Source organism: Pelodiscus sinensis, chromosome 6 (genome assembly GCF_052426305.1).
Source record: "Pelodiscus sinensis isolate ZL-2025 chromosome 6, ASM5242630v1, whole genome shotgun sequence".
Taxonomy (NCBI): domain Eukaryota; kingdom Metazoa; phylum Chordata; order Testudines; family Trionychidae; genus Pelodiscus; species Pelodiscus sinensis.
This window is the reverse complement of record NC_143057.1, coordinates 40,021,639-40,036,028: the sequence shown is the minus strand read 5'-3', so window position 1 is coordinate 40,036,028 and position 14,390 is coordinate 40,021,639. Positions and strand designations below refer to the sequence as shown.

Genomic DNA, 14,390 nt, shown 5'->3' with positions numbered 1-14,390 from the left:
TTAAGCTACATGTTTTCATTAAGTTTAATTTAGTAACTTACTTGACTCTTCACTTATAGTCACTGAAATCCTACTGTTTGTACTTAATAAAAAATACTTTTGTTTTCGGTGAGGCCTAGTGTAAGTAAGTGGTGTTTAGGGGAACGACCAGTGTGCATATCTCTCTTTTTTCATTGATTAAAAAAGGCAAACATCCTCATGAGCTTCCCCTTTGTAAAAATTTTTATGCAGATCAAGATGGATTTATTTGGGGTTTTGATCGTTTTGGGGGATAGTTGCTTGGGTGCTGTGCTCTATGGAACTGCATTCTCCCAGAGCTGAAGTGGGTCAGTGTCTGCTTAGATTTTGAGGGGGCAGTAACCCCAGCTCTGTGCCTTGTGGGGGCGGAGACCAATGGAGCTGGCCTAATAGAACAGGGTGGTAGGGGAGCCCCAGAGGCAAAAAGGCTGGTGTCAGTGGTATGATCAGTATTCTAGGGAACAATCCCAAGGTTGTAAAGGTTTAATTAAACTTGGTAAAGTTCCACATTTAGGGCAGAATCCTGGACACACAGAGCCTCCTTTTTAAACTCTGAATTTATTATTTTTGCAGTTTTCTTAAATATTTACATATTTTTACATAATTTTACAGAGAACGTGATTTCCAAAGAATACATTATTGATAAAATTCCTTTTTTCCTGGAGGTATTTTCTTTTATATCATGTATATATGATTTCCTGTTCAGTTTGCTCAATCTCCTGGCAGTGTTTATCTAAACTGCCTGCCTAATGTGGGAAATTCTGATAATTAAAAATATTGTGCAACGTGATTCTAGTTTCCGTTAAACTACCAGATTTAGCCGTGAAATAGGTTGAACTGTTTCCCCTCATCAGTGACATCTTCCTCTCACAGGTACATCATATGCCTCCCGATTGCCTCATGACTTTATGATCATGCAGATTCACTTCTGTTGCACTGCTTTCAAAATAATGTGATCACTCTTAGCTCTTTGAGTGATTGCTCACGTGTATTCCAATATGTGTGTGCATGATCATTGGAAGATTTTCCCTAGCAGTACCCAACGGGTTGGTTGTGATGCGTCATATATGTACACTCCTGCTGACCCGACTCAAGCTTAATTCCTTCTTTCTGCCAGTGACAGTTGTTGGAGTTTCTGACTTCTTGCTTTGCAAGTTATGGCCCACAGTTTTAAATAGAATATTGTTGGATCATTTATAGGCCGATTATGGGTAATTTTAATTCTTGGACTTCATTTATTAAGCCATTTTACTATTTCCATTTCATTAATGTTAGGAATATTTAAACAAATCATATTGGGGAAGGAGGCTCATTTCTAGATATAATTGTTATAGCATTCAGGATCCATTAGTCATGTGTTTCTTATTGCTTAAAAAGTATGATTTGAATGAAGTCTGTATGGTGTTTTCCTTCTGGTCACATAAGTGTTGCCCAAGAATTTAAAGCTTACTCATTGAAATAGCTTCGGAGAACACTCACTTGTAGTAATAAGTTATACACTTAGGCTGTGTCTAGACTGGCAAGTTTTTCCGCAAAAGCAGGTGCTTTTGCGGAAAAACTTGCCAGCTATCTACACTGGCTGCTTGAATTTCCGCAAGAACATTGACGATCTCATGGAAGAAATCAGTGCTCCTTGCGGAAATACTATGCTGCTCCCATTCGGGCAAAAGTCCTTTTGTGCAAAAGCTTTTGTGCAAAAGGGCCGGTGTAGACAGCTCAGATTCGTTTTGCGCAAAAAAGCTCCGATCGCGAAAATGGCGATTGGGGCTTTTTTGTGCAAAAGCGTGTCTAGATTGGCACGGATGCTTTTCCGCAAAAGCACTTTTTGCGGAAAAGCGTCAGTGTTAATCTAGACGCTCTTTTCCGCAAATGCTTTTAATGGAAAACTTTTCTGTTAAAAGCATTTGCGGAAAATCGTGCCAGACTAGACGTAGCCTCAGACTTCTCTTAGGTAGGTTATCTCTGTGTCACGCTGTGTGGAGACTGTCTTGCCTCCTTAGCTGATAGTTGCCTCAATAGCCTTTTCATACTATAAATAAACATGGCAAACTTTTAAAATTCCAGGAGTTAGGGTAGTTTTCAGTTAACTGCATTAGGAGATTCTAGACTTATTTTAGCTGCCTTTGTCCACAACTAGGATGTCTTCTATTGCCCAGAGTAACTTTAAGATAGCATCTCTTATTTGTGTTAAGTCTATTGAAATTAATGGTACAACGTATGCATAACATGGCACCTGTCAAGGCATTGCAAACTGCAGGCGAATTCTCAGTTTATATTTGAAACTTATTATTTCCCAGACTCTCAAATTGAGAGATGTCATTATTGTTGTGTATCCTGTTGCAGGTGGGAGAGGGGGAAGAAGATTTTCAGATGGAAATACTCTATCTCCTTCCATCTGTATCGGTTGGCTGCTGTCATTATCTGTTGCTACTCTGCAACCCTTATTTTTTGTTGTTGTTCTAAGTACCATTGATTCATTTTTCTTTCCAAAGAACCAGTATTTCTGTGAGCACCTGTTCTTTAGCCACAGTACACACTGAGATCATCTTAATAGAATAGATTGCTGCTAGAAAAATAAGCTGCCTCTTAGGAACTTGCTCTTGTTTTCCTGTTGGCGGCTGTTGCAAGATTTCGCTCTGGAAAACACCTTATTTTCTATTGCTTCACCTTGTGTTGTGTCACTAAGTTAAGTCCCTTACTTCCATCCTTTTCTGGTTTTTGTTTTTTAAATCTGCCACTGACAAGTTTATACGATTCAAAGCCAAATCCTGTTACAAGTGATGCTATTGACTTTGGGCTATTGCATGCTGATGTGGAATGCTGCAGGGGGTTTCAGCTCTCCTGTTTCCCATTGCTACAAATTAGTGGGTCTTGGCAGTTGATAGCAGGTGACCTTATTTTATTTTTCTCCTCGAGACCCATTCCTTCCATTTTCTCTCCATCCTGCTCTCAAGGTGTGTTTAGCATTTGTTCTTCAGTTTTCCTGCACTCTTTCTGTGTTCTTTGTGGAGTTTTCCCTTTGTCCTGTATCCTGTATTTCGTCCATTATTGAAGCCCATTGCTAATTTTTCCTGTTACTGTGGAACTATTTTTTCTCTATGCATACAATCTTTTTTTCACTTATCTTGCCTTTAACGGCTTTTGGGACTAACTACTTCTAGTGCAATTGCACACTTCTGTCCTCATAACAAATGATTCAAGCTCATACTTTAAAATCTCATGGTCAGTAGTGTTTGGGAGAGGCCAGATGACCTAAAACTACTTCAGTTTTTGTCTTTAGATTTCCTGGCAGCACTTGTTCTGTTATTTTTCTTCTTCTGCCTTAGTCTCCAAATCAGTAATTACTTGTTTCCTGAAATCAGTACTATTTTCAGAGATGCTGTCTGGCATAATGACAGATCTTGCACCTTATGTCCCTTCTCTTGTTACTGTACAGTAAGCAGCACATAGATTTTATACTCTCTTTGGTATAGTGCTATGTTCATATTTGCTCATTTGATTAGTCATTGCAGTGGAGTTTTTAGCTTTCTTTACTGTCCCCTGTAGCTATTGTATTTAGATTCTTCTGGGTTTTCCCAGGAAGTGAGAAGCCCTGACTACTTCTCACTCTAGTTTTGCACTTAGTATTGATGCTAGAGTTAAATGGTAGCAACCTTTCGGTCACAAACTTGAGAATTAAAGAACATGCTGCCTTAAAAATAGATTTGCAACAGTAGTATTAAGGACATGTGCTTTTATCAGTACTCTATTTGCACTTTTCAAATCTAGTTTGGAGCATATGAATCTTACAGGCAAGATTGAGATGGAGGCAAAATTTAACTTCATTTTAAAATGTCAGTAATTTTAATATGGTTGCAGTATTTCACTTATTTAGATATTTACCCTGAATGTCCTAGTTAGAAGCTGACTAGTAATAATTCTGTTAAATACTTAGGTCATGCATACACTACACAGAAGATCGACACTCCAGAGGTCAATCTTATAGCATTCAATTTAGCTGGTCTAGTATGGACCCATAAATCGAACGCTGAAGGCAGCTCCAGCCGATGTTTGGTGGTACTCCTTTTGTGAGGAGTAAGGGAAGCTCCCGTCAGCCTCCCACTGAATGGGTGGTTCAGAAACACCATGTAAGATACTCTGACTCAGCTACGTAATTAACGTAGCTGGGGTTGTGTATCTTAACTTGATCTTCCACTGTAGAGTGGACCAGGCTCTAGAGTAAGATAGCTGGTCAAATCAGTTTAATCATATTTGTCATGCTAATTTTTCCATAAAATGAAGAAAGTCTTGCAGTTTAATTTCATCATAAAAACACTAATTTTAGATATTTCTCTGAAATGGCAAGAACAGTTCTGGGGTTCTCTTCGGAGGATGACAGTCATAAAACAATTATCCTACTTAGAAAATGGAGAGCTAAAAGTGCAAGATTTATACTAAATTAATCTTAGCCAAATCAATACATTACAATTGTTTGTATTGTGGTAGTACATTGGAGTGTCGTCATATTCCTGGTACCAATCCAAAGGCCTGGTACAAATGGAAAAACAACTTATTGATTGAGTGAACTAAGATCAGAGAGATCACTTCTGGATAGATTCATTTAAATTAAAATGAATTAAAATTTATTCGTGATTTTAAACCAGCAAGTAGGAAACCCTGATTGAAGTAATTTATTGTAATCTTGTTTTGTGTTTGTACTTCGTGGTCCTCCTGTGATGCAGGGGAATGGAGTTGATATCTCCTGAGGTCCCTTCCATTTCTAGTACTCTGATTCTTAGTTATTTTTATTTTATTGGTTGGTAATTTTTATTACTGTTAATTTGGTAAAATATTATTGCTGTTAATTTGCAGCTAAATATAACCATCTCACTAAATATGGTGCTTCTTTTTGCGAATGTGGAAGATACACATTAGCAATACACATTTATTTAAACATTTGTGTAATTTAACACACATTCTCTCATTCTTAATTTTTATATACTTTACAATTTTAGAAGATGACTAATGATGTTTCTGATTTACCAATTGGCATGTGTGATTTTTTAATTTTGTGATTGTCAAGTTCCATTTGGACAGAAATGAAAATTCAATTAATGCTTAAAAACAGCACTTTTTTATTAAAGTAAAACTACTTATGTGTAGGAACTACAGGCAGTCCCCAAGTTACGCGGATCCGACTTATGTCGGATCCGCAGTTACGAACGGGGATTTTTTCGCCCCGGAGGACTGGAGCGGCGGGACGCCTGGTCCCACTGCCCGCCTCCTCCGGGGCGAGAAAAGCTGCTCCCCGTCTCCCTGGTCTGCAGACCAGGGAGACGCTGAGCAAAGCGGCGGAGGACCCGGGGCCGGACCCGCGGCCGCTTCCAGATCAGCTGGAAATGCCGCAGGTCCGGCCCCAGGTCCTCCGCCGCTTTGCTCCACGTCTCCCTGGTCTGCTGGGGGGGGGGGGAGAGGGGACACAGCTAGTGCGCCCCCCCTCCCCCCCCAGCAGACCAGGGAGACGTGGAGCAAAGCCCGGGGCCTGTGGTAGAGCAGGTGGGGCGCTGCCGGTTGGTCCCGCAGCACCGCTCCTTGGCGCTACTGGACCAACCCGGCAGCACCCGAGCTGCTCTGCCCCAGGCGTTCCCAAGTTAGCCGCTGCTGAAACTGACCAGCGGCTGACTACAGGAAGCCCGAGGCAGAGTTGCTCTGCCCTGGGCTTCCTGGAATCAGCTGCTGAGCAGTTTCAGCAGCAGCTGACTTGGGGACGCCTGCGGTTCTTAAGTTGAATCTGTATGTAAGTCAGAACTGGTGTCCAGATTCAGCTGCTGTTGAAACTGATCAGATTCAGCAGCGTCTGAATCTGGATGCCAGTTCCGACTTACATACAGATTCAACTTAAGAACAAACCTACAATCCCTATCTTGTACGTAACCCGGGGACTGCCTGTATAAGACATAAAATTGATCAAAACCATGTTCTGAATTTAAAACATGCTGATTTTTTAAACAACCAGTATATCGTTTGTAGCTTCTGAATTGAACTTGCCCTGCAAAATCAGTGTGAAATCTAGGTCAAGATGTGCTTTACTAGTATAACTTTCTGCCTGTGTATTTTCACCAATTATAAAAGTTTTGCAGCTGAAATTTAAAGTTCTGCTCTGTGTGTGTGTGTGTGGGGGGGGGGGGGGGGGAGGGGGGGCTGAGAGAGAGACAGACAGACAGAATAGGTCCAATTGCAGCCTCTCACTGCTGTCATGATTCTATACCTTGATCCTGTTCCTCAGATCGGACCTGTTGTGTAATCTTGGGCAAGTCACTTCACTGCTGTATCTTGTTTGTACCTTGCACAATGAGGCCTTGATGTTGGAGCCTCTGACTACTACTGTAACACAAACAATTCTGTTTATTTAATGAGGCAGGAAGAAATAGTATGTTTATCATAGTGCATAGGCAACCTCAGTTTTGACATTTCCTAACTTTAAAGTGCTTTAATTTATAACCTAAACAATGTTCAGAGTGGGATTGGGGTTTTTTTGGGGGGGGAGGGGGCAGGGAGAAGAGGAGGACACTGTTTAATGTTTTTTCATGGGGACCCCTCCTGTACTTTATGAAATACCAGAGTTATGGTTGGCTGTGTAACCTTAATTTTGCTCCCATCCACACGCTTTATGGTGCAGTCTTTAATTACATAATCAAACAGTATTTTTTTTCACGCTGCCTCTTTTTATTCTTTATTGACAATAATTATGGTATTTAGAAAGGTGAGCTTTTTGAGGTGAGTAAAGAACTGCCCTCTAAATCAAATACTAATGAGTACCTATAAATAAAAACTACTCATTGAATGAAAGAAGATAAGTTGTGGAGTGACCTACAAGATATTTGTCGAGGAGTAGTGTTCACTTAGTTCCTTTCCTCTTTCAGGGCATAGGAATAAAGAGAGAGTGCTACAAACGTGATACAGCCTATAAAACCAGAGAGAGGGCAATAGGTAATATGAGTCTGACTATCAGCAGTGTGAAGATAAATGGTATATTCTGTTCAATGCAAGGAATGTCCTGTCACAACTTTTCCCAACATCTTCTGTTAGCCCATGTGAGAAACACCTGTGTCATTACAGCCCTCAAAACCAGGCTCTAGACACTTTAAAAGAATACTATGTTTATGTTTTCATTATCAGTCTATTTCCTATTTATTAAGTTTTGCAACAATATAACCTTTGTCTCCTGTGCTTTTCTTGTATCTTGTTTCCTCTTTCTGGTTTCATTCCACTTTTCCATCTGTATATGTTGCATTGTTTGGAGAGAGTATCTTTCCATTCTTTTTCTCTCCATGCTTATTGTATTCTTTCCTCTTTCTTTTCAATGTTATCTTCTTTTCTTTACTTTGGATCCTACATTTTCTCTTGCCTGCATCTTCCTGATCTTCCTCTCCTTCACTTCTTAGCTAGTGTAGCTCCCTCATTCTGTTTCTCACTCTCACTTACCTGTATGCATTCACTCAAGTATGGATTCTACCACATGTGACTAGGTATAAGAAATATTCATGCCTTAACTTAATTGTAGCTTGCTCTTCACTCCTGTAACTTCCCTGTGAAAACAAGAGTATATGGGGTGCTCTTTTGCTTCTTCCTTTCATACTGAAAAGATCATTAATGATATCTGGACTATTTCTGCTCTCAAACTTAATCCCTTCCTTCAAGGGGAAGGTGCCAGCATTCCATCAATTCTCTCTCCCCATTCCTAATCCGTGTACTCACCCTATTTGAATGGGTTTTTAATCGCTGGTTATAGCATGTGATTTACAGAAAACACAAATGGGAAAAATTTGACTACCAATTTTAGGATAGAATGGCAATTACATAATGTAATATGTAAAAAGTGTGAATTTCATCTGAGTTACACTAACTAAGGGGCTGTATTTGTAGTGTAGGGTAGGCACTTTCAAGACTTTCTTAAGGAAAAATACTTTTTTTGGGGGGGAGGGGGCAGATGGATAAGCAGGCGGAGCACCAAACAGTGTGACTCAAACTGGCTCAATTTGTATTAGTGAGCAGGCAGTTTATTCTCTCTTCCATGTTCATTCAGTTTTGGTCTTCTTGAGATTGTCATAAATGTGGCAATAGCAATGATGGGAATATTGGTCTTTGTAATGTGAATCAGATATGCATTTAAAATATTAGGACAAAATTAGGGATCTCACCTAGGCAATAAAATGTGTCCTATAAATGGTAATTGAGCTATAAAGGAAACACTCAAAACCCTAACTATTATTAGTGGAGTAGTCTTAGGCAGATGCCTCACATGTATTATTCTATCTGCTTTTTTTACAAGGAAAAATGTATCTTTATTCAGCTACAGTTCCCCATATTCCAGATAGCAGTTTCAGTTCACTTAAACTCTGACACTAGCAAAAATGCAAATATTAAAGCTGTACAAATAATCAAAAATGCCTGGGAAATTGGGCATGTCAGCTTCTTTGCAGAAATGAGACCCTACAAATGTTGTTCAGAGGAACAGCCACTAGGAAAAGGTATCAGTCAGCCTTTCAATTGAAGTTGTATGGCCTCCATTTGTTCATATTTGCAGTCTAGATGTTTGGTTAAATTCACGAAGGGTAAAGGTAGCTGCTATGACCTCATAGACATAGACATGTTTTAAAAAGGGACTTGTTAATCATACCACTTAATGCACTTACCGTTTTTGTGCTTCACAAGCAAGAGGAGATGGAATTGTCTGTTGTAAGTCCTCTCTTCTCATCCCAAATTTCTTGTGTGTGCATAGCACTTGGCACTGCAGCTTGGATGATTTTATTTTTCACATTATGTCAATCTAAGGAACTGGTAAAGGTTGTTCTTATTTGTCATAACTCAGCAATGTAATGGTTGACATAATTCTCCATCTTTGTCATTCCTCTCCCTCCTGCTCCCCCTTTCCCCCCAAAGAGCATACTCCTTTCACGTTACTGCGGATGGTCAGATGCAGCCTGTACCTTTCCCTCCCGATGCCCTCATTGGACCAGGAATCCCTCGCCATGCTCGTCAGATCAACACTCTGAATCACGGGGAAGTAGTATGTGCAGTTACCATCAGCAACCCCACAAGACACGTGTACACAGGTGGAAAGGGATGTGTCAAAGTCTGGGATATTAGCCAACCCGGCAACAAGAGCCCTGTCTCTCAGTTGGATTGCCTGGTAAGCAAACAGGAACTTGTGTACAAGAGTAACTTCTCCTTGAAGACCCAATAAGGAAATAGCTCTCCAGCCCTGGATTTTATTCATATTATAAGGAAATATTAGGCCGTTCTTTTTCCTGTTTTTGGCATGTAACTTTTTTTAAATAAAATGGTGGCAATGGTATAGGAAGAATTGTAGTTTAGTCCTCATAGATAAGATCAATAATCAAATACTGCACTAGAGAAATAACTTTTAAATGGGAATTTTCCCCAATTCTTCCTCTTGCAGTTAATGGAGGTTTCCTCATTAGATAAGTCACAGTAAGTGAAGGCAATCAGGCTTGCTCTGAGATGCCTAGAATGTTCCATGAGTATTTTTTTTTTGCTACAGTTCATTAAAACTAGTGTTTCTTAAACTGTGTGCTGCGAAGAACAGAATTCAAAATGGCTGCCCTTAAAGGGGCAGGTGACTATTTTTGTTCAATAACTTCCCCCAACCCTTTTTTTCTAACTTCTCCCCCTTCCTCTCCTCCCCCCCGACCCTTCCTCCCCTTTTCCCCCAACCTTTTTTTTTTTTTTTTGGATCAACAAAAAAAATCCTTGGTGTTCCTCATAAAAAAAAATGTGCTGTTCCATGGTCTTAAAAAGTTTAAGAAACACTGATTTAAACAGAAGATACTCACAAGGTGCCTGATTACAATATGGGGATTGGTCTCAAAGCTTGATACAGAACTAATAAATATTTGCTCTTGTTCTGAACGTGAACATACATTTGTTGAGAGCTGACAATGAATTCAGTGCTGCATACAACATGGAGCATTGGCTTTAGAACCAATACATTTGGAAAGAAAGGCAAGCAGTAAAATGCGCACTGTGTAAAGGCAGGTACCTTTCTAAGGGCGTAGGCTATAAATCACTTTAATACCCATTTAAAACACAGCAAGTTCTACTTTTAATATTCAGTGATATTGGTACGAGCCAAGTTATACAGTCAAGCTTTGCTGGGTCTTCATTTCTGTTTGTCTGTCTGTTGTGGAGGACACAATCCTGGAAGCAGTGTTCATAGCTATCTAAGTATAAGTTATGTAGACCTTATTGCTGCATATAACAAGGCCTGCAAGTTACATGATTGCATTGCTGTAATAAGGAAAGTGTAATGCAAAACCAATAATAACATTGCTATTTTGAATGTTTTGAGTTATAGGTTTTATCCTTTTGGTTTCTACAGAGCTCTCACCACAATAATTTTGCTATTTAAAATGACAGCCAATTTATGGAGTAAAACTTGTAATGATTGAAGCATAGACTGTTTTGCCTTAGTACTTTCTAGTCCTTAACATATCACAAACATGAAACTAGTTATATAGTAAGACCTCTGCTGACAAACGGAGATCCAGTGTTAAGTCCCAAGAAACAGGTTAAAAGCAGTCAGCACACAAAATGTGCAGCATTTATAAATAAGATCAAAACAGCGTTTAAGGGAAAAAATTTAGGTCAGTATGACTTATGTACTATTTCTCATAGATGATTTCTCCACGCTGCCAAAGAGGTCATTTGCTCTTTCGGAAATATTCCTGCACTGTTGGCAGTCCTAGCAGAAGGCATGCATTTGTACAACAAGCAAACTCTTGGCTCTGTTAGCTTGGCTCTGTTGGTTTGTAATGAGATGTAAGAATTGCTTTCCATCAGCTTCAAAACAAAGTAGGCTTCCGTACTCACAATATGAAAAAAAACTGTAGCTTAATTTCCACAGCTGTACTCTCTGCTGTGTGGTGAGAGGTAGAAGATTGAAGCCATAGAATCTGCTGGTGAAATTTGTGTATTTTGGCAGCAGGAGAATACAAACTAGTGTTTAAAACTTGGATGCTGAATGAACCATGTCATTGGTTATTATCAATAGGCGTTTATTAATGTAACTGAGGTAGCTTGTATTACACAGAACAGAGATAACTACATCCGCTCCTGTAAATTGCTGCCTGATGGATGCACCCTCATAGTTGGTGGGGAAGCCAGCACATTATCCATATGGGACCTGGCAGCACCAACTCCTCGTATAAAAGCAGAGCTGACATCATCTGCTCCAGCCTGCTATGCTCTGGCTATCAGCCCTGATTCCAAGGTCTGCTTCTCGTGCTGTAGTGATGGGAACATTGCAGTATGGGATCTGCACAACCAGACATTGGTCAGGTGAGTTACTCTAAAATATTTATTGTACCTACATAGTGTATTTCTTGCTAAAAGTGTTACGTAGATACACCTGTTGTCTAGAGAACAGAATGAATCCTACTTAAGTAGATGTTAGTTGAGTGATAGTTTCAGCCTATTACTGGGAGACATTCTCCCATTTCATAATGGGCCTGATCCAAAGCCCATTGAAGTCAATATAAAAACTCTCATGGGTGCCAATGAATTTTGGACCAGCCACAAATCACTGCAAACCTTGGCATGTTTAATTTTCATGGGTATGAAGAGTGAATGCATAATTTGGGGTAGTATTAAAGTTTGTTTCTTTGTCTTGTGAGCATTATTACATAAATATTGAAAATCGCCTCATACATTGTAACAAAATTGGACTACCCAAAAGTGATTTACAAGAGTGAGGATTCTGCTAACTGTATCACTAAGGGATACCTCTATATCAGGGGTGGGGGAAAAAATTTGATGGGAGGGGCTACTCAAGAGTTTGGAAAGAGGTCGAGGGCTGCACTCTTCCATAATGTTAATGGAGGAGGTGCAAGGTCTGAGATGAAGGCCGGGTGCAGAAGGGAGCTTAGGGTAAGGAATTGGGGTGAGGGGGAGGGAAAGTGGGATCACAGTTTTGAATGAGAAACTGCTTGGCAGTTGCTTTTCTGAGTGGTCTGCGGGGCAAGCAGGGGAACCTGCCTGGAGCTCCCCGCTGTGCCCGCAGGCCAGATCTGGTGTCTTGGCAGGCCAGATTCAACGTATTTTGCCCAGGCCTGTTCTATATGATTACTTCTAATTTTCCATTGCCTGCTAGTTTTACTAATTGATAACTCCTAGTATTTTCAGACCAGTGGTTCAAAAGAAAACGTGCCAAAAGACCTTTAGTATGGCAGTTGAAAATTATTTATAGTGGAGTCCCAAAAGATTCTCTTTCCTCTCCACATTTGACACTAAGGCATAGAATCATAGGACTGGAAGGGACCTCGAGAGGTCATCGAGTTCAGCCCCCCGCCCTCAAGGCAGAACCAAGCTCTGTCTACACCATCCCTGACAGATGTCTATCTAACCTGTTCTTAAATATCTCCAGAGAGGGAGATTCCACCACCTCCCTTGGCAATTTATTCCAATATTTGACCACCCTGACAGTTAGGAATTTTTTCCTAATGTCCAATCTAAACCTCCCCTGCTGCACTTTTAGCCCATTACTCCTTGTCCTGTCCTCAGTAACCAAGAGGAACAAATTTTCTCCTTCCTCCGTGTGACACCCCTTTAGATATTTGAAAACCGCTATCATGTCCCCCCTTAATCTTCTTTTTTCCAAACTAAACAAGCCCAGTTCATGAAGCCTGGCTTCATAGGTCATGTTCTCTAAACCTTTAATCATTCTTGTCGCTCTAGGTATATGACATCCACCGCTTCTCCCTTATCCACAAGGCTCGTTATCCTATCAAAGAAAGCTATCAGATTAGTTTGGCATGACTTGTTCTTCACAAACCCATGCTGGCTATTCCCTATCACTTTATTACCTTCCAAGTGTTTGCACATGATTTCCTTAATTACCTGCTCCATTATCTTCCCTGGGATAGACGTTAAACTGACCAGTCTGTAGTTTCCTGGGTTGTTCCTATTCCCCTTTTTATAGATGGGCACAATATTTGCCCCTTTCCAGTCTTCTGGAGTCTCCCCTGTCTGCCATGATTTTTCAAAAATCATAGCTAAAGGCTCAGATACCTGCTCTATCAGCTCCTTGAGTATCCTAACTTTCCTAAGTGATTTTTAACTTGTTCTTTGTGTATCCTATCTTCTAAACTTACCCTCTCTCTGCTTGTATTCACTACGTTAGGCACACCTCCAGACTTCTTGGTGAAGACCGAAACAAAGAAGTCATTGAGCATCTCCGCCATTTCCAAGTTTCCTGTTATTGCTTCTCCCTCCTCACTGAGCAGTGGGCCTACCCTGTCCTTGGTCTTCCTCTTGCTTTTAATGTATTTATAAAAGGTCTTCTTGTTTCCCTTTATGCCTGTAGCTAGTTTGATCTCATTTTGTGCCTTTGCCTTTCTAATCTTGCCCCTGCATTCCCGTGTTGCTTGCCTATATTCATCCTTTATTATTTGTACTAGTTTCCATTTTTTATATGACTCCTTTTTTTATTTTGAGATCGTGCAAGATCTCCTTGTTAAGCCAAGCTGGTCTTTTGCCATATTTTCTGTCTTTTCTACACAGCGGAATTGTTTGCTTTTGGGCCCTTAACAACGTCCCTTTGAAATACTTCCAACTCTCCTCAGTTGTTTTTCCCTTCAGTCTTGCTTCCCATGGGACCTTACCTACAAGTTCTCTGAGCTTATCAAAACCTGCCTTCCTGAAATCCATTAACTTAATTGTGCTGGTCTCCCTTCTACCTTTCCTTAAGATCATGAACTCTATTATTTCATGATCACTGTCCCCTATGCTGTGTTCCACTTTCAAGTTCTCAACTAGTTCCTCCCTATTTGTTAAAACCAAATCCAGAACAGCTTCTCCTCTGGTAGCTCTTTCAACCTTCTGAAACAGAAAGTTGTCTCCAATGCAGTCCAGAAACTTATTGGATAACCTGTGCCCTGCTGTGTTAGTTTCCCAACATATGTCTGGATAGTTGAAGTCCCCCATCACCATCAAATCTTGGGCTTTGGATAGTTTTGTTAATTGTTTAAAAAAGGCCTCATCCACCTCTTCCACCTGGCTAGGTGGCCTGTAGTAGACTCCTAGCATGATATCACCCTCGTTTTTTACCCCTTTTAGCTTAACCCAGAGACTCTCTACACAGCTATCTCCTACGTTCATCTCCACTTCAGTCCAAGTGTGTACATTTTTAATATACAAGTCAACCCCTCCTCCCTTTTCCCTTTTGACTTCTCCAAAGCCAATTGCCAGTGAAAAAATCAGGAATCTCATATGTCAGGATTAAGGAAAACTTGAGATGGTCCTTTGTTACTGAGAGCTGGGAGTTCCCAATACAAAGCTTTAAAATTAAAACGTTTCGTGATCATGGGCCTCTG

General features: G+C 40.3%; 1 protein-coding gene across 3 annotated transcripts in view; it reads left to right on the top strand.

The window, feature by feature from the left end:
- LOC102460431 (TLE family member 1, transcriptional corepressor) overlaps nucleotides 1-14,390 on the top strand; it is an 89,100-nt gene that overhangs the window by 69,112 nt on the left and 5,598 nt on the right. For all 3 annotated transcript variants that reach the window (XM_075931753.2, XM_075931752.2, XM_075931755.2), the window contains 2 exons: nucleotides 8,941-9,190; nucleotides 11,111-11,358. In XM_075931753.2, the coding sequence (XP_075787868.1) occupies nucleotides 8,941-9,190; nucleotides 11,111-11,358 (498 nt within the window). The remainder of the gene's footprint in view (nucleotides 1-8,940; nucleotides 9,191-11,110; nucleotides 11,359-14,390) is intronic.